At 33.1% G+C, this 19,605-nt stretch overlaps 1 protein-coding gene across 4 annotated transcripts; it reads left to right on the top strand.

Annotated features, from left to right (window-relative positions):
* The first annotated feature begins 4,662 nt into the window (after positions 1-4,662).
* LOC144573104 (guanylyl cyclase 1) lies at positions 4,663-9,575 on the top strand. 4 transcript variants are annotated; one of them, XM_078322794.1, is made up of 9 exons: positions 4,663-5,112; positions 5,205-5,329; positions 5,495-5,606; positions 5,678-5,752; positions 5,838-5,926; positions 6,613-6,671; positions 8,546-8,618; positions 9,112-9,187; positions 9,337-9,575. In XM_078322794.1, the coding sequence occupies exons 1-9, from the start codon at positions 4,993-4,995 to the stop codon at positions 9,391-9,393; spliced, it is 786 nt and encodes a 261-aa protein (XP_078178920.1). In that variant the 5' UTR covers positions 4,663-4,992; the 3' UTR covers positions 9,394-9,575. The 4 variants fall into 4 exon arrangements, 3 of the variants coding, with proteins under 3 accessions (XP_078178920.1, XP_078178923.1, XP_078178930.1); XR_013517882.1 differs by lacking the exons at positions 9,112-9,187; positions 9,337-9,575 and adding an exon at positions 7,902-8,086 and having other exon boundaries at positions 8,546-8,585; XM_078322797.1 differs by lacking the exon at positions 9,112-9,187.
* The last annotated feature ends 10,030 nt before the right edge of the window (positions 9,576-19,605 follow it).

Here is a 19,605-nt window from a genome sequence, read left to right as displayed (position 1 = left end):
TATTTAATATTTTAGAAATCAATTAAGGAGTAGATTTGTAAAAGGATTAAATTGGGTTTTGATGTCAAAGGAATACTGAAGGTGGACCGCCTTGAAAAGTTTTCTGACATACCTCGTTTAATTCTTGACTTAAGTTAGAAGTAAAATTTTTGTTTGAGGAGAGTTCAAATGCCTCCATTTTTTGTGCCTCTACCATGCCTCCATTTTTTAAAACTTTAATAACTCAAAATTTAAAATTTAAAAGTCAAAATAAAACTGTTAGATGTGATCTATATTATTTTATCTATGTGCTCATAAAAAATCATTACATTCCAATTTTGTTTTTATGTGAATCAATAAGTTCAAAAATCAACGTCTAGAAATCATCCACATTAGTGCGTTTTTTACAAGCTCTTGATGACAATCAAAATAAAATTGACATGCTATAATTTTTTGCACATGCATAAATAAAATGATGTAGATCACATCCAACGGTTTTATTTTGACTTTTAAGATTTAAATTTTGAATTATTAAAGTTTTTAAAAATGGAGGCATAGTGGAGGCACAAAAATGGAGGCATTTGAACCCTCCTCTTTTTGTTTTACAGTCTTTCCGCAGCTTAAGTCTAAACCAGTTTTAGTTATCCCGAAACCCAACAAATAGACTCTTTGATAAGAAATTAAATATTTCTTACTTCAATTGAATCTAAAGTAATCGTAAATGTAGAATTAATCAACACCTAAAGTAATATCAAATACGTACAAATAATATATAATAAAAGAAAGAACATGATTTTATGATGAGAGTTGTTTCGAGCGTTAATCTAGCTAAAGTAGAAAAAACGTGATGTGTCGTGTTGTAATGTGACTAAGTTTCGTACTGTACTGTGTTATGATTAAAATGTCAAGGGTTAGTCACGCCACGTGAATCACGCTGTGCTTAAATGTATTGTGACCAAACATGACCCGCGTAACTCGTGCGATCATTTGATCATAATTTATATTAATATTAGTTTATTGAATATTCACCATTTGATAAAGATGTAACAGTTTTAATTACATGTGACTCATATGACCACGTACCGTGCTGTAACTAGATCTTTTGCGTGACATGACGCATCGTGTCAAATTTTTAGAAAAATGACGATGACACGCAAATAATCACGGTAGATAACCAACATGCGTACCGCTCCGTGACATATTCGGAGATTCATTCGTCCAGTGTGTGCTTTTTATTCTAAAAAAAATTAAGTCTGTAACTTAAAAATTGATGACCTCTTTAAAAATCATGGCTCAGTTGGCAAGAATTCTTCTAACTCAATACGGACTTTTTCTGACCTAATTGAATCGGGCTGGTCGGCAGGTAACGATCCCAATAAAAAACGATCTGGCGTGTGTTCACGACTCGGATCATACTAGGTTACAAGGTTGGTTGGGGTTTTGAATGATTACTTGTAGGCACGGTATCGTGTTTAATTTTTTTTACTCAAAAAAATAATTATATATTTTCTTTCTATATCAGATAACAACAAAAAGATTGTTGTGACAGCTCCATAATTGGTTCTTTGGATAAGCGTCGGAATTTCACGTATACCCATCAAAAACTTTGAAATTACGTATCTCCCTCTAAATTTTTAAATTGGGTAAATTTTGCTGTAGGTCACTAAATTTTGTTATTTGTCACGAATTGGTCACTCAAATTTGATTTGTCCCTTTTGAGTCACTCAACTTTATTATTTGTCCCAATCAAGTCCCTCTATATTTTTCCATCCAAAATTTTAACGGAATATGCTAATTCCGTTAGTATTTTGGATGGAATATGCTCATTCCGTTAATATTTTGGATGGAATTAATATATTCCGTTAAAATTTTGGATGAAAAAGTATAGAGGGACTTGATTGTGACAAATAACAAAGTTAAGTGACTCAAAAGGGACAAATCAAACTTGAGTGACCAATTCGTGACAAATAACAAAGTTTAGTGAACTACAGCGAAATTTACTCTTTTAAATTACATATTTTCTCTTTAAACTTCAAAAACTCACAAATTTACCCATTTTATTGTATTGTATATTAAACTCATTCTAATTTTATAAAATACCCACTTTACCCTTTATTAAAAGCATTAAATGCCAATTGAACTCAAATTTGAATTTGAAAGGTTCATCTATTGTCCGATTCGTGCACATCGCATTAAGATCTGTCCGTGTCGCTTCTATATACGTGAGTGTTTGCTTCAAGATTCGTGCTGATCTAGAGTGCACACATCTTAAAGCAATTCCGATCTTCATGCACTGCATTAAGATATGTGCACTTGCTTCAAGATCCGTGCATGTTCGTTTCAAGATTTGTGCTAACCTAGCGCACACATATCTTAAAACAATTCTGATGGTAGAGGAACCCTTCGTGATTCAAATTTAAGTATGATGGGTGTTTTATGCTTTAAATTGAGGGTAAAATAGGTATTTCATAAATTTAAAACGAGTTATAATATAAAAGGCAATAAAATGGATAAATTTGTGAGTTTTTGAAGTTTAAAGGGGACAATGCGTAATTTTAAAAATTTAGAGGGGGAAATATGTAATTTTGAAGTTTTTGAGGGGTATACATGAAATTCCCCCTGAATTTAAAATTGAGGCGGTTGTGTTGTGGATTGCTATGCCTTCCCCACGTTCCAATCAAGCCGCACAATAGCGTCTGACTGATCAGATTTTCAGTGACACTTCTTGTACCAGTCCTGCTTCAACGGTACATTATAGAAGTTGTTTATAACCCGTTACATGCTAGCAAACACTGAGCTTTGCAGTTTCAGGACTATTTCCTACCTAATATAAATACTATACCGATAACTGATAGTGATAAGCCATCTGCCCAATCCGAATCTGTTTAGAGGAGGCAACCTAACTTCACCGCTTTTAATTAACCGACATGCGCCTATGCCCTACATGAAACCGACATGAAAGCTTCTAGAATTCAATCCTCAAATTCTATATATATACTTTTACAATTATGGAATTTCCATTAGATAGGATGCTATTTATATTATAATATATAAAACTTATTTTAACTTAAACACAATTTTTTATAAGAGCGAGGATATGGTACTAATGTAATATGCATGATTCGTACTATAAATTAATATTTTTATTTTCAGAGCGTAAATAATTGATCTTAACATTTCAACGTGATTTTCATATAAAAAGTTTTATATTTTTTTAGTATATATAAAACTACTTGATCTAAAAGTTCTAGACCATTCAAAATAGTAATTATCTACGTATCTATATAAAATAGTAAACAAATTCTATAAAATATAAAATTTAGTTAGCAAGGACATTTCATATGAAAATTATTTTGAACAGTTTAAATCGAGTATTTAAATTTAAAAAATGCAAATATTAATCAATAGTACGGATCAATTCGCACCATATATAGTATCGTAGCCTCACTCTTTTGATAATTATTATGTGTTTTGACCCAATCAAAATGAATTTTTACCATGTTCCTAAACACCTGAAACTAATTTTTCAAACATGCAAAATTCATATTTGAGCATTGCAGAATGTATATTTACAAAAAGTTGCATATATTTACAAAAGCATAATTTATTTCAAACCAAATTTCACAATCATGATTGTACAAATCGCACTATATTTTTTTGAAAAAAAAAATGTCTAACCCAGATTTGATTAATGAAAGTTGCAACTATATTATATAAGAGAAAGTATCTTCGTTTGTCTGATTTTAAACAGTTTAGATCTCGAATAAAAAAAAATACAGCTTAAATCAGTGTTGCTTTGGTCCGATACCATAGCACTAACGGATCATGGGTCGATTGTTTCGACCCGGAACTAGATGCAGGATGCTTTTGTCGGGACTCGATTAAAATCATTCCCTGCTATTCTCGAAGCTGAGGGAGGGCCCAGAGTGCGTATCCTCTGAGATATCTCAACTTTTGCGTGACCGACGTGTCCGGTGCCTATTCTGGATGATGTAGGGGGTCAGTGTCATGTGGGCTTTGAGAGTCGTGTAGAACGTTTTTATAACGGTTAGAATTTTTCATAAAGTCACGCAAAGTTTGAGATATCTCAGAGGATACGAATTCGGAGGGCCCATGCGTTATCGCAATTCGCAACAGCAGGCAGATCCTCTGGGAAAAAACCAGCTTTGTATGCACGCACTGATTTTACGACATTTTTACAAATTTGGTGGCATGCTCTTATTGGTTAGGAATACAAAAGTTTTAAAAAGTTAATTGGAATTGAGACCGGTGCTGTCACGCCACGTCGTCCAAAACGTAAATTGAGAATCCCACTACGAAAAAATCCAGATCATCTGTTACATTTTTCTCAAGAACATCTGTCAAGAACACCCGACATGTTGGACCACGGAAATTCTACGCGAGACGAAAAAATATTGTGGGACCCAATTTTCAGTGACTTCGTTCCAGGGATACAGGAGAAATGTAATAGAGAAACCAGACCCAAATTCATCAATTCCATTATGGGAGGGAAAAATGGGTAAAGAAATTAACAGAGTTGTTTTGGCGTCGTGCAGCGCACTAACATATGCAGCGATATTTTGATTGTATAGTATACGCGCTGCATGAAGTCAAAATAACTGTTAAAACATTTACCCGGAAAAATGTAGAAGAAAACCACATTTTAACGCAGAACAGCGACATGGTAGGTCTGAAAATGAAAACTACGATCTCTTATTATTATAAATCCCCTTTTCTGGCGCATAATTGGCGCTCACCTCGCCCCCTTCTATTGAACTGCTCTGCCACGGTGGTTCAATCGACGCAATTCCTCGGACAGGAACAGCAGAGAAACGAACAATCGGCGCTCGCCTCGGCCTCTTTCTCTGTATCATGCGCCGTTCTATGCTTGTTCCTTAGGAGGTGAATTCCATGTCCCGTTCATTTCTCCATTGACGCGTTCTTGCACTTAATTCACCGCATTCCTCATCGTGGCATGTAATTAAGTAATCTGGTACCAAACGGCACGATGTTATGTGGCCTTTATGCGTAATCTCAGATAAATTTGCCAAGATGATTGGTGAAGGAGAAGAGAAACAGGAGTGTGATCCTGACAATTCAATTTCATCGAGTTGCCGAGCCTACCATGTTGATGTCAGTGATTTTGCATTAGTAATTTGCAGTAGCAAATTTGAAATTTTATCTGGATTGATGATATTCATTGATTGGTTTTTGTGGGGATTTAGGTACCACATGTGAGGCAGATGTGCAATTGGGACTGTGGACTCGCGTGTGTGCTGATGGTGCTGAGAACCCTTGGAATTGACAGCTATGACATTACTGATCTTGAGGAATTCTGCTCTACCACTAGGTTTGCCTTGTTTTGTTTAATCATAGATTGCATTGCAGTGAATTAGTGTTAGTGAGGTGTTGCCCAATGATTGAAATTTGTTTGCTTATTTTAGGGTCTTCAGCTTTCTCTATTTATAAATTAGTTATATATAGTGTTTTGACAGGATATTTTATTGAATTTCAGCATATGGACGGTTGATCTGGCATACTTGTTACACAAATTCTCAGTGAATTTCTCTTTTTTAACAGTAACTGTTGGTGTGAACCCAAGTTACTCAGCTCAAAGCTTTTATCAGGTGAGCAATTTGATTATCCCTTAATATCAACTACTGGGCTTCTTTCTAACATGGTCAAGCTTATTTAATAGGAGCAATTAGAAGATGACACTGGAAGAGTGATTGACTTGTTTGCAAAAGCAATCCATGCTGGGATTAGTATACAGGTACACACTTCACTAATTTACAATTTTTAGTGTTCATTCTTACTGGATGGTATATTTGATTAACAAATATATTTGTGCTTCACAGTGCAGAACAATCAGTGTGCATGACATTTCCCTTCTCCTGCTTTCTGGTCGCTGCATTGCCATTGCTTTAGTTGACAAGACTAAGCTACAGTAAGAATATTTTTACGGGGCAATTTCATGTATACCCTTCAAAAACTTCAAAATTACTTATTCCCCCCCCCCCCCCTCTAAAGTTCATAATGCCCTATTTACCCTTCTTTTAAAAATTCACAAATTTATCCAATTTATTGTCTTTTCTATTGAACTCCTTTTAAATTTATAAACTAATCAATTATCCTTTATTAAAAAAATAAAAAATATGTAGTTTGTTCAAAAGAAATGTTCAGTCTTCTATTTGACTGGCTGTGAGAACAAAAATCATTTTCTTACTTGTAACACACTCAGAAGCGTTTGTCTAAATTTCACTATGCATGTGTCACGAGTAAAGAAATGAATCATTTGTCTTCAGAAACCGACCAATTAGAAGACTGAACATTTTAGAACTTTATGAATTGGGTAAAATATAGGGTAAAATGAGAACCTTATAAATTTTAACTGAGTTTTAATAGAAAAGGCAGTAAATTGGGTTAATTTGTGAGGTTTTTGAAATTTAGAAGGGTAAACATGATGTTATGAATTTTAAAGGGGTAAATACATAAGTTTTAGATTTTTGAAGGGTATACATGAATATCCCCATATTTTTACCTTTTTCAGAATATTTGTTGCTGCCTTATAGAGGGAGAATTTCACAGATCTTCGTAGAACTGATAGTTTGGAATTTGAACTTTAATGGGCAGTTCCTCGTGGAAGGATGACGGAACAGGCAATTACTTAGACGGGACATCTGAGTATATAGGTTAGTGGCTATATTTTTGCAAAATTATTTCTTATACTGTGAATTGGTAGTAAACTAATTTATACTGACACTGGTGCATATTTGCGGTGCAAAGGTCAACTTGTAGTTGGTCTGACCTTGTATATCAGTACCCCTATTAATCCTAGCTTATACATTAAATCTGTTTTGCATAATGTCCTATTTTCTTTGAAAAAGAAGGTTGTACGCATTTGTACGTAATTTCCCTGTAGTGCCGGTACAAACTATATCCTTCCATACTTGTGATGAGCATATATCTCTCATACTGATAGAACTCCCCAAATCAAATCCAACCAGTACCAACACAGACAAAAGCTGGTAAATAATATCTTACCTCATACTAACATTTTTAGGGAAATAATTTTGCGAAAGTTACAGAAAGTCCCTCCCTCCTTTATTTGCACAACCATACAAATAAAGCCAATGTACAAACAATATCATCGGGCATTTGTTTCAAAGCTCCTTGCAAATGCATCAGGCTCTGAATGCAAGCAAAGTACCTCCTCCATGCATATCTCCTGTGCTATGTTACTCATTGGCATTTGTTTCATCCATACTTCCCAGAACCTGTGCTTTGTTATCTGGCGCTAAACTTCGTGTATTATGTTCTTCCAAGTAGTATTAAATCACCAATATAATATTTAGTCACATAGACGAGTAAAGCTGCTAAGATCTAGCATTTTTGGTGCATGTTGATCAAACTATATCCTGCTTCATTTTTGCGTGAATATCGCAATTATTGTACTCAGACAGTCTGTTCTGAGCAACTTATATTGACGCATCTAAGAAAGTGGTCAATAATTTCCAACTCACTACGAAAGAATTACTGTGCTTCTCTAGTTCAACTTATTTTTACTAAATTCTCTTAGCTAAGAACTTCCCATTTTTATAACAAGCCTACAAAAAGCTTTTTACTTGAAGGAATCTTATACATTTCAAATCTCGTCTATTCTATTAATTTTGGTCCTACCATTGTTTCTCCAACTATGCAAAAAACTAACTCTAAAGCAACTAGTAAAACTTGACATCTTGCTCATAGCATATGTTTTTAATGCCTGGGATATAAATAGGCCAAAGAGACCCCTTCAATTAATTGATCATGCCAGAAATCTGCCAAAATAACCATTGCCAATCACACTCCTAATTTTACTTGAATCTCTTTTATCGAGCACATTTTACCTGAAATATGACAGATTGCTTTTCCTATTTCAGTATATCTTTGCAAGGAGAGTTTTCCAACTACTTTGGACTGTAGGATGCTTGAATTTAAAACATCACATCCCTAGAAATGCTTTGTCTGTATCCTCTAATCTAAAGACTCATATCCCCCCCCCCCCCCCACACACACACAACACAAATTTTCTTCTTCTCATCCACTATGTCTGAGCAATTAAGGGGTAGATTTTTTATCTTGAATGCTTTGGTGAAGGAATGATCATTCTCTTTAACACAAACTTTGATATTATGTATATTGATGCATCATAAGATCCTTCCTACTTTTTGTATATAGCATTTGAGTCATCAACTATTATTCTTAGAGCATCTCCAACAGTGATTGCTTATAGATTGCTTGTGCTGATGTGTCAATTGTTTTTGTAATTGCTGGGTTGTATGGCTATTGCTTATTTAGCAATTGTTAGAAATAATTGCTTAATAAGAAATCATTTTCTAAATATGAGTTGGCCAAATGTTTAATTCTTATTGGTCAAATGTTTAATTCTCAATTGTTTGGTTGATTGCACTAATGTAAGAGTGGATTGCTTAATTTTTAAAATTTTCATAATTGCTAATTTAGCAATTAATTTCAATTGCTGGATTGGAGATGCTCTTACTAGTTTCTTCTCTTTGTCATTCAGGTCATTATATTGTGATATGTGGTTTTGATGCTGGTACCAATGACTTTGAAATTAGAGATCCCGCTAGCTCACGGTAAAACTCATTTACCTTGCTTTACTTTTACGTAATATACCTGATATTGTATTGTTCGACGACACCACCGTCATGTATATTTGTTTGATAGGTCTTGTATGCGAAAATGCTAATTTGAGGCTCAATTATGGATTAGTTTCATGTATGCACCAACACAATAGAAAATGTACCTTTTATACACTTGCCAAACAAGAATCATTACATGGAACCTCTACACATTATTAGTTTTACCTATTGCCCTTTTCTAATATCAAGGGAGATGCATGAATGTTTACTCATGTATTCTTTGGGCATAATAATTTTGTTCTTCTGTTTTTAGTGGGGTCATATGTTAAGTTTCTCTTTAGTCATTTTGCAAAACGGGTGCATACAATTTTGCCAATGATAATAAATGCGCAACTTACAGTTGTTTATTATTGGAATAGGTTAATTACTTTATGATGGTAAATATATAAAATGGGAAGGTTTTTACTATTGTGATTTGCTCTAGTAGGAAGTATGAAAGAGTAAGCATGGAGTGCCTAGACGAAGCACGCAAATCATTTGGCACCGATGAGGATATTCTTTTGGTATTAAACCAACCCCCCCCCCCCCCCCCCCCCCCCCGCCTCCTCCTACCCACCCAATTTTTTTTTGGTTAGGTCAGACTCCAGTTGTACCAGAGATGTCTGTTACATAAACATGTATCAAAATAATAAACTTGTGTACACTAATGCAGGTCTCATTAGATGGAACAGATGGGAACAAGCTCTCACCAAATCTCCTTGTATACTAGGAACTTAGGTGCCTGTATAGCTTTCTGATAGTCATTTTTTAAGCAAAATAGTTGTGGTATAGTTGTAGATGTTGTGTAAATTTGTATAGTTAGAATTGTCACGTGAAATATTATTGGATAGCAATAATCCAAGCTGCATGGTATTTCTATCCAATATGGTTAAAATCCAATTATTCAAGACAGTAAGCTTTATATCCTTTTATCTTTCTAAACTGGTATGTGCCAGGTGTTCTCTTAAAGAGAAGTCTCGCAACAGCTTATAAGCCTGAAAAGAAGGGATATATTATTTCTCGGATGAATGGTACCAAAAGTGAAATAAAGTACACATGTAATGGGTGATAGATCATTAGCAACCTTTTTAATATCATTGGTACCCCTTTGGATTAGGATCCTTTAGATGCAGTTTATTCAGTAAGTTGTTCTAGAAAGTGTAGAGGTCCTTCCAATACTAGAGACGCTAGGGGTGTTCATCGGTTCGGTTAAAACTATGCAATCCAAAGTTTTATTTCGGTTTCAAAAATAGAGCCAAAACGAACCATGTAATCCGAACTAATTCGGTTTGGTTCAGAACCGATTAAACCGGATCCAATGAACACCCCTAGAGACAGGCATTGATGAGTCAAATACCGTGGTGGTATCTTTAGGATAAAGCTCAGCTGGTGCATGTGTAACAAGTACATATGTAATTGCTTGTGTTTGTAGGGTGCTGTTTGCGATTTTGCATAGTTGTTTGGTTTTTGTTGGATTTTTAATTTTCGAAAATTTAGACTGCTGATTGGTTTTATGATACTTTGGGTGTAGGAATGATAGTCTCTGATACTTTGGGTGTAGAAATTAGTTGTGTTTTGATACTGAGACAGATTATTCGTCTCTTAGTGGTTTCGTGTTTTGTTAACAGGGTTGTACTTGTAAGAGAGCATGGGATAAGTGAGATCAGGAACCGTTAGTTTTAATCTGGCATGAATAATAAATGAGCCCGTGAATCTAAGACAAGTCCATATAAAATTGGGCTCGTGCGGTATCGCAGGGATACGCACCCGCAAGAAATGTGTATGGTAATGGAAAGTTGTACTGTGCGTTAGTGCACCGAGTATGCACCGTGCACCTTGTGACGGGGCAGTTTCAGTTCTATAAATAACAAAGACTGCTTTGCTACCTTTCATGTTATTCGTACCAGTATTTTTTTTCCCCTTTGAATTATCAGCATATAGTCACAGGTAGGGCTGGCAAAAAAATTCGAGGTTCGTGATTCGATTCGGGTTTGATTCGAGTTTAATTCGATTCGAAATGGGTTCGAATTGAAACGAACCAAACCCAAACCTAGCCTGGTTCGATCATTTTTATGGTTCGAATCTCATAATAATATCGGCCGTCCATTTACCTGATGAAATTAAAATCCAAGATAGAGAGTCATAATTTAACTTAGCCGACACTCCCTCGCTCTCAAATCCCAATAACCTAGTTCTCTCTCCACCTCTCCCTCTAGCTCTAAAATCTAGCTGACGCTCTCGGCGACTGGCTGTCACTCCTCTCTCCGACCTAGATGACTGTCTCTCCTCTCTCTTCAGTCGTCTCTCATAGTTCATACCAGGAAAGCCGTCTCTGATGTATTTTTTCATGAACAATTTTTCAACTTAAAAACACTCATTTCATAATTCATACCGGTAAAAGGAAGCCATGTGAATTGTCCCGCGAGAAAAAATTAATGTATAAACTACCGGTATAACTAGGACTGCTAAAAAATAATTTAGTTCGTGATTCGATTCGGGTTCAATTCGAAAAATGTGTAGTTCGAAATGGGTTCGGTTCGAAATTAATTCAAACAAAACTCAAACCTAAGGTAAGTTCGGTTCGGTTCGGTTCGTTGCCACCCCTAGTCACAGGCCATAAACATGCGAGAGCAAATGCTACTTAATTCTCTCAGAAAAAATAGAATCTACTTAATTTGTCCGTAGCCCATTTGAGCACCTGGACACCCCTAATATAAGCCCAATAAATAATGGTCTTCTTAAGGCCTCTAACTGGGCTACACTGTCAATAATAGTCGGAGGTTACGATCGGAGCAGGACCTCTGCGGTTAGGGTGCAAACGGATCGGATATTATCTGACCGTATCTGAATTTATATCCGAAAATTAAATATGAATATCTGTACAGATGCAGATATGGATATGATTTTAAATTTTAATTGTGCGTATCTGTATAGTAGATATATACTATATAGTTAGAGATGGGCTACGGTGAGTTGCGAAGTAAAACGCGTTTCTACTTCACGCTGTATTTTTATTTTGAAAGTCCAAACGACCGATCCGAACCGTTAGATGTTTAATCCATATTGAAATGTGCTTGGAGACCAAATTTTATATTTTTTGGAATTTTTTTACTATTTATTAAGCATTTTTAAAAATTGCTGTTTTGCTGTGAATAGTAAAAAACAGTAAAATTTTCTGGACCATCAGATCAGCGACTTTCAAAATTGCTTAATAAATAGTAAACAAATTCCAAAAAATGTAAAATTTGGTCTCCAAGCACATTTCAATATGAAGAATAAGATGAACGGTTCGGATCGACGTTTTGAACTTTAAAATCGTAAAATATGAACGTGAAGTAAAATAGTCGCTTTACTTCGCAACTCACCGTAGCCTCGCTCATATAGTTATATTATTAAAAAAATTATGTTATTCGCTATTATAGAAGGTAGATATTTTTATCTATATTCGTTTAATATCCGATCCGTATCCGTATTCATATCCGAAAAATAAAAATATATATAGATATGATTTTACCAGGGTTCTAAATAGCGGCGCTATAGCTTTTCCGGACCATAAACGCTAAGCTATGAGATAAAATTGCGCTAACTCAGCTACGACAGCTATAGCTATAATAGCTGACCGCTATTACCGCTATATGAGACCCGCTATAGCTACCGCTATGCTACATGGTTGATTTTTTGCAATTTATTTGGACTTCTGTACTTCTATTCTTATTTCTAATGCTACATGGTCTTCTATGATAAGTATACTAAACCAAACTATATGCTTCTATTTTTATTTGTGATTTATTCTATCATTCTATATTGAGAAATATTCAAATACTAATTCTTCATTTTGATTACTCTTTTTATAGTATTCATTTGTAAAATTATTATCGTTCGTTTCAATTGAAAGATGATTTTGATTATTATTATAATTATAAAATGTTTAAATATGTATATTGACTTCATTTACCTTATAAAATTAACTGCTCTTTGTCTATTATAATATGTAATACCATGAAGTGTAAACTATTAAATAATGTTATTTTTTAGATTTTTTTTTTTCCTTCTTATTTGCGTAATTAATAAAAAGTATAGACTTAGATTAGTTGTCATTTAGTTGGTACATCAATTCTCTAATATTGATTATGTTGATAATTAGTAGAAATATAGAATATAAAGTTTGAAAAGGAAAAATCGCTATATGTGATAGCTTCCGCTATAGCTACGCTATTTGCAATATTTTTTTTTTTTGGTCTCCCCGCTATGCCGCTATAATCGCTATTTAGAACCTTGGATTTTACCAATATCCTATCCCTTTACATCCCTGCTGAGTACGGTACCTGACAATTTAATTGAAAGAAAAGAAAATGTGACTTTACGAATTGATGTTGATAACAGACTATTACTAAGCAACTTATAAGGTATCTGCTTTTCATGTTATTATTATTGCCTGTAGATAGATCAAAAGGAGCAAAAAAAAATGAAAAATAGAGAATTAGATGGTACATCTTACCAGTTCGAGTAACGTGGCAGATTCAGTCCAATATTGCTGCTACGTGCGTCGTTGTCATATGACAATGACAAAAAAATTCATGTAAAAAAAGAGCTGGATTTGTTACAACCGCTAAGCTACTATAATTGATTGGTGTATTGGTTTTCATAAAGTCACTATCAAATTATGTCATCCCCACAGATTGGATGCTAACCCACTACTTGCTCTTATTTTCTGATTCAAGTGGCGTCGTCTTCAATCAACCCAACCAAAGCAATCTCTTCCAATTATTGCTCTTCATTCATTTAGATTCTATTTTCAAATACACTCAATCTACAATTAAGATTCTATAATTGCGTCACAGTTTAACGAAATACTTGTACTTTGTAGTACATCTTTTTTTAGAAATCATAAATAAATAAAAAAATAGATTTTACCTACCAATTTGATTGCTTTATTTTTTACAAAAATTATAAAAACTGAGATGTCATTTCGGTCTCTTTTTGTTTTTGGACTAAATTGTTATTTCAGTCCCAGCCGTTTTCACATATTTCAAGAAAAAAAATACGCTGAAAAATTATGAAAATATCTCAGACCGAATTGTCATTTCAATCCCGAAAAGAAAAGAAAAAATTCAGACCGAAATGACATTTGAATTCTTGTGATTTTTGTAAAAGAAAAAGTAATCATGCTGCTTTCATAAAAATATATATTTTTTTTAATTATAGTTTATAAAAAGAATTCTCTGTATCATGTCATCCATCCCATTATTTTGATTTACATGTTCATCCAAAAAAAAATTATAAAAAAACAATATGATATTTTAAATTAAAATGACACAAGGAATACATCTAAAATATAACAAACGTGACTCCAATTATGTGCAATCATAGTTTTTAGTTGAAAATGCGCGCATGTAATCTTACTCAATTATGAGAATTTTATTATGATTTATCTTGCAAAATCTTTGTACTCGGGACATTTGTGGGCTCCTTTAATCTTGAGAAACAATAATAACGGCCATTTTTATTAATATCCTTAAAACAAATCAAAATTTTAAAAATGCCCCTGTCTCCCATTTTTTTTAAATATGCCCTGACCGCCAGAATTACGGGCGGCCCATTCCTCTAGTGAGGCGCCACCCCCTGGGGCGCCCCACTAGGCCTGTGAGGCGCCACTCCCTGGGGCGCCCCATGCTATTTTTTTTTTTTTTTTTTTTTTTTTTTAAGATTTTAGTATTTTGATTTGAATAATTTTGTGAAAAAAAAGTTTTCTTATTTAGAGTGTATGCCAAAAAATAAAATATTTGATATATTTACGAAGTGATGTCGTAATTCTTTATAACTATGATTTTTTATTTTTTATTTTTTCAGTGAACTTTGATTTTATTTTTTATTTTTTCAGTGAACTTTGATTTTATTTGTCAGTTGGATATCACAAGTCTAAATATAACATTAATTAAGGTTTTTATAATATATGTATAATATACACATATACACATATACATACACACACACACAAACACACACACACAAACATATACACACACACCCATACACATACACATACACATACACATACACATACACATACACATACACATACACATACACATATATATACCCTAGTGGAGAACTTGGAATTAGTGTCGGCTGTTTATGGGTATTAGTGTCGGACATTAGGTGACACTAATCGGGCTGATACTAATACTTTGTAAATAGCCGACACTAAAAGTAAGGCATTAGTGTCGGTTATTTATTAAATAGCCGACACTAACACTAACTTTTAGTGTCGGCTATTTATTAAAAAGCCGACACTAATTTACAAATAACACTCACTAAATAAAATATCATCCAAATTGCTCATTTATTGTTATTCTTATAAATGGTTTGTGCAAACCCTAAAACAGAAAATACATAAAAGACATGACGTCTGTTTAAATACAAACCCTAAAACAGAAAATACATAAAAGATACATAAAAGACCCTAAAAACTCACAAATTATAAAGAAAGGTCCAAAAGTCCATGAAGGAAGACTCGGATCGCGAATCTGAGCCCGCAAATGGCGAAACGAATCATAGATTTGTTTTGCATCCGGTTTTGGGCTGTGGAGTTCCTGTCAAAATTTCAGCCCGATCCGACGGACGGATCAAAAGTTACGCCCCTTTTCGTGAAGCATGCGCAAGACCATATTGCATCACATCTTCTAGAATTCGCCTAGAAGAAGCGGCTAGGTTTGAGAAGATCAGATCGGAGAGAAGCGTGAAGTGAAGTGAAGGAGATGTTTTAAACCCCAGGCGTGCGTTTGAAAGAGGTGCGCAGGACTTAAAATGAAATTTGAATAACTTTAGTGTCGGCTGTTTATAAATAGGCGACACTAATAACTGAGTATTAGTGTCAGCTATTTATAAAAAAGCGACACTAATGTATTAGTGTGGGCTGTTTATAAATGGCCGACACTAATTGTTAAGTATTAGTGTCGGCCAGTTATAAACAGCCGACACTAATATTATTAGTGTCGAGTTTTTGTAAATGACCGATACTAAAGTATTAGTGTCGGTTTTTTAAGGCGACACTAATTGTATGTTCTCCACTAGTGATATATACATATACAAAGCTACATATATACACATACTATTTTAATAGCTCTAAACTACTATTTTGAATAAAGGCCAAGTCCTTAATTAGTGTTATATTTAGACTTGTGATATCCAACTAACAAATAATATTAGTATACATATACATATACATATACACATACATTTTTGCTTTGGTCCATACTACAATTATAATTTGATACACATACATTTTTGCTTTTGCCCAAAATTCAGTAAGTTGGGCTCAAATTGCCAAAATGCTTGGTTATGATCTAGTTTGGACCAAAATTTCATACAAACTAAGGCGTATTAGATCCAACATATCAAAAAAAGAGTATGTATGTGATCCATGACATGATGTCTCTTGGTTAAAGATCTCCAACATATTGCATCTCCAAATGACATTCATCAACATATACATGCATACATAATAAAAAATAAAAATTCTCAGTTAAAATTTTCGTTCAAAATTATAAGAAAATATTTATATATAAAATTAATTGAATTTGTATAACTTTTATACGAACCACTGAAAATCAATTTCGTAAAAAAAAATTATTGCATATTATATGAATTTACGACATCACTTCATAAATATATCCAAATGTTTTATTTTTTGGCATACACTCTAATCTTGTTTAGATCAAAATTATTTAAATCAAAATACTAGTATATGTATATATGTATATGTGTGTGTGTGTGTGTGTGTGTGTGTGTGTGTATTATACATATATTATAAAAACCATAATAAATCCCAAGTCCTTAATTAGTGTTATATTTAGACTTGTAATATCCAACTGACAAATAAAATCAAAGTTCACTGAAAAAATAAAAAATAAAATCAAAGTTCACTGAAAAAATAAAAAATAAAAAATCATAGTTATAAAGAATTACGACATCACTTCGTAAATATATCAAATATTTTATTTTTTGGCATACACTCTAAATAAGAAAACTTTTTTTTCACAAAATTATTTAAATCAAAATACTAAAATCTTAAAAAAAAAAAAAAAAAAAAATAGCATGGGGCGCCCCAGGGAGTGGCGCCTCACAGGCCTAGTGGGGCGCCCCAGGGGGTGGCACCTCACTAGAGGAATGGGCCGCCCGTAATTCTGGCGGTCAGGGCATATTTAAAAAAAAATGGGAGACAGGGGCATTTTTAAAATTTTGATTTGTTTTAGGGATATTAATAAAAATGCTCGCAATAATAAACAAACTAAATATAAAATATTTTCATTCTCTTCCGTGACAGCCCATGTATTCAGATAGTTCATATCTAATGGTTTTTTTTTTATTTAAGAAAATTTTATATTGTTGAAGTTTTCAAAGTGTTTTAAATTCTGAAAGGGACACTGGGTATATCATAGTTCGTGATATTAATTATATAAAACACAACCAAGTGGAGGTTCATGTCTAGATCCAAAAATTTTAAAAAATACCTTCAATCAAAAAATAATAAATCAAAAGATCACAGATTCGTGAGATTTCATATTTAACCCGGTGTAACGTGAAATGGCGGATCTATTTTTTGGGAATTGCCATTTATCATTGCGGATCCGCAAAAACAAAAAATTTCGGCCAAAACATTAATTTTATTATGTTTGTTTAATAATTTTTAAAAATAAAAAACACAACTAATAATTTGAATACATTAGAAAGAACATCAAACAACATAGATAAAATATTTTATAATTTAGATGTAGTAGAATGACTCCGACATATACAAATATTAAACTATTTCTTGGTGCGTTACTAGAAAAAAGTAAAAATATTTTGGATCTGAATTATTGATCCTGATTCAAAAGTCACTTTTAGTAAATAAAAAAATTATCGTTGTCCTTCTAGTACATTCAAATTCTAAGATACTCTATCAATTTTGAAAAAAAAATTGATTTGCCAGCAGTACGAAATGTCAAATCATTTTTTTTTTAAATAGATGGAGTATATTACAATTTGATTGTACTATAAGGATGACAATAATTTCTTTATTTACCTAGAAATGACTTTTAAACAGGAATCAATAATTCAGACTCAGAGTATTTTTTTTTTTCCAGTAACACGCCAAGAAATAGTTTAATTTTTTTATAGCCTGAAAAAATCATACCTTAAAATGCTTTGGAGTCCTTCTATTACATCTAATTATTATATGTTTTATCTATTTTGTTCGATGTTCTTCCTAAGATTTTCAAATTATTAGTTATTCTTTCTATTTTTTAAAATTATTAAATAAATATATTAAAATTAACCATTTTGGCCGAAATTTTTTATATTTGCGGGTCCGCAAAGACAAATGGTGGCCTCCAAAGAATGAGTCCACTATTTCATGTTGTGATCCAAATAAATCTGAAATTCTCATAAATATGTAGTCTTTTGATTTATTATGTTTTGGTTGAGGGTATTTTTAAAATTTTGCGTGTCTAGATACATCCAGGTTTAACTAGATCACAGTTTGGGTCACAATTAGATCCAAAACTTGCACTAATTACCAAAACGTGTCTAGATACATCCAGATTTAACTCAGATAGTGTGAGTTAGATCCAGACCGTTTGACTTATATTTGTACGAATCTTAAAGCCGTTTCCATATATTCTAAATAGGTTCCGAAAAGACTTAGATTCGCGTCGGAGTGCCACAGGAACTAAATGAAATACTTGTATAAATAAAACTGAAAAGTATTGAACGATATATATCTCAAAACTAAATATTTATGTAACTGAGCTAAGTTCTTATATAACTAAGTTGGGTCCTTGTCTAGCTAATAAAATTGTTTAATAAATTAAGTTTAATTCTTGTATATTTAAAGGAATATACTTGTATAAGGTGAACATTAATAGATTTAATCTGGATTCAAATTTAAACTTTTATAACGGTACGTACCCGCAACAAGAATGGGAGGAGTATTCGCGACCGATACTGTCGGTATACCGTCGCGAATACTACCGTCACTAATAGAAAAAACACTTTTATAACGGCATACCCTCGCAGATAGTCACTTTTATCGTCACGAATACTCTCTCATTCTTGTTGTATATATATATAATTTGCCCATAATAAATTTTAAATGAGTAGAGATAAGTACTAACACGTCCAAGTTCGTCGAAATTCACGCAAGGCAGTAGTTATCTAGATCCGAATTTTTTTTATCAATACCACTGTAAAAAAAAATAAACTATGAGAAATTCAAAAAATATCAGGACCTCCAATTTAATTTGCAGCTACATTCTTCGAGAGCGCATATTGAATTACAGCCCCCCCAGAAACCCAAAAATGCAATGTAATATACTGATATTTAAGTTTTTTGGGGGGACGTCCAATTCAATATGTAATCCCTCCAAAAATGGAGCCGCATATTGAATTAGAGGCACTGGTGTTTTTCGAATTCTCCAATTTCAGTGGGTTTTTTTTTAAATGGTATTAATAAAAATTTCGGTATCTAGATCAAAGAAGTATTAATTAGTAAAAATAGTTTATAAGAATCATAATATGATTATATAATCTCAATTTTTATCATAAATAATCTTGATCAATTGTAGACTTAGATGAATTGTAAACTCTTTATACCTCGGACAGCAATTAATGCTGCCTTTCTTCTTCATAAAATCAATTAATTATTAAGTCATTAATTAAATGAACAAAAGAATACTGTCAAACGTGTAAGTTTCATGGTGGTTGCAAATTCAAATTACTAAAATAATAAAACAAAAATGTTGGGTTTGATAAAATCCATTCTCAACCAATGAAACCATAAAAAAAAAATCAACCAGTTGTTGATCGGATTCATTTTCTTTTCGTGCAGGTTTTAAGGAGACATGTCAGGATGTAAATATAAATGGCATCTTTATCCATAAATGAGCAAAGAAAAGGATTA

Source organism: Carex rostrata, chromosome 2, assembly GCF_964058835.1.
Source record: "Carex rostrata chromosome 2, lpCarRost1.2, whole genome shotgun sequence".
Classification (NCBI taxonomy): Eukaryota; Viridiplantae; Streptophyta; class Magnoliopsida; order Poales; family Cyperaceae; genus Carex; species Carex rostrata.
Note: the sequence above shows the minus strand (reverse complement) of the source record. Positions and strands in the feature narration are given on the sequence as shown.

What these genes read in the sequence shown, in the direction of transcription:
- LOC144573104 (XM_078322794.1), top strand. Translation starts at nt 4,993, where the DNA reads ATGTGGCCTTTATGCGTAATCTCAGATAAATTTGCCAAGATGATTGGT. An exon ending in GTTGACAAGACTAAGCTACA is followed by an intron (nt 5,927 to 6,612) that starts GTAAGAATATTT and finishes TTTAATGGGCAG; the next exon opens with TTCCTCGTGGAAGGATGACG. An exon ending in AGAGATCCCGCTAGCTCACG is followed by an intron (nt 8,619 to 9,111) that starts GTAAAACTCATT and finishes TTGCTCTAGTAG; the next exon opens with GAAGTATGAAAGAGTAAGCA.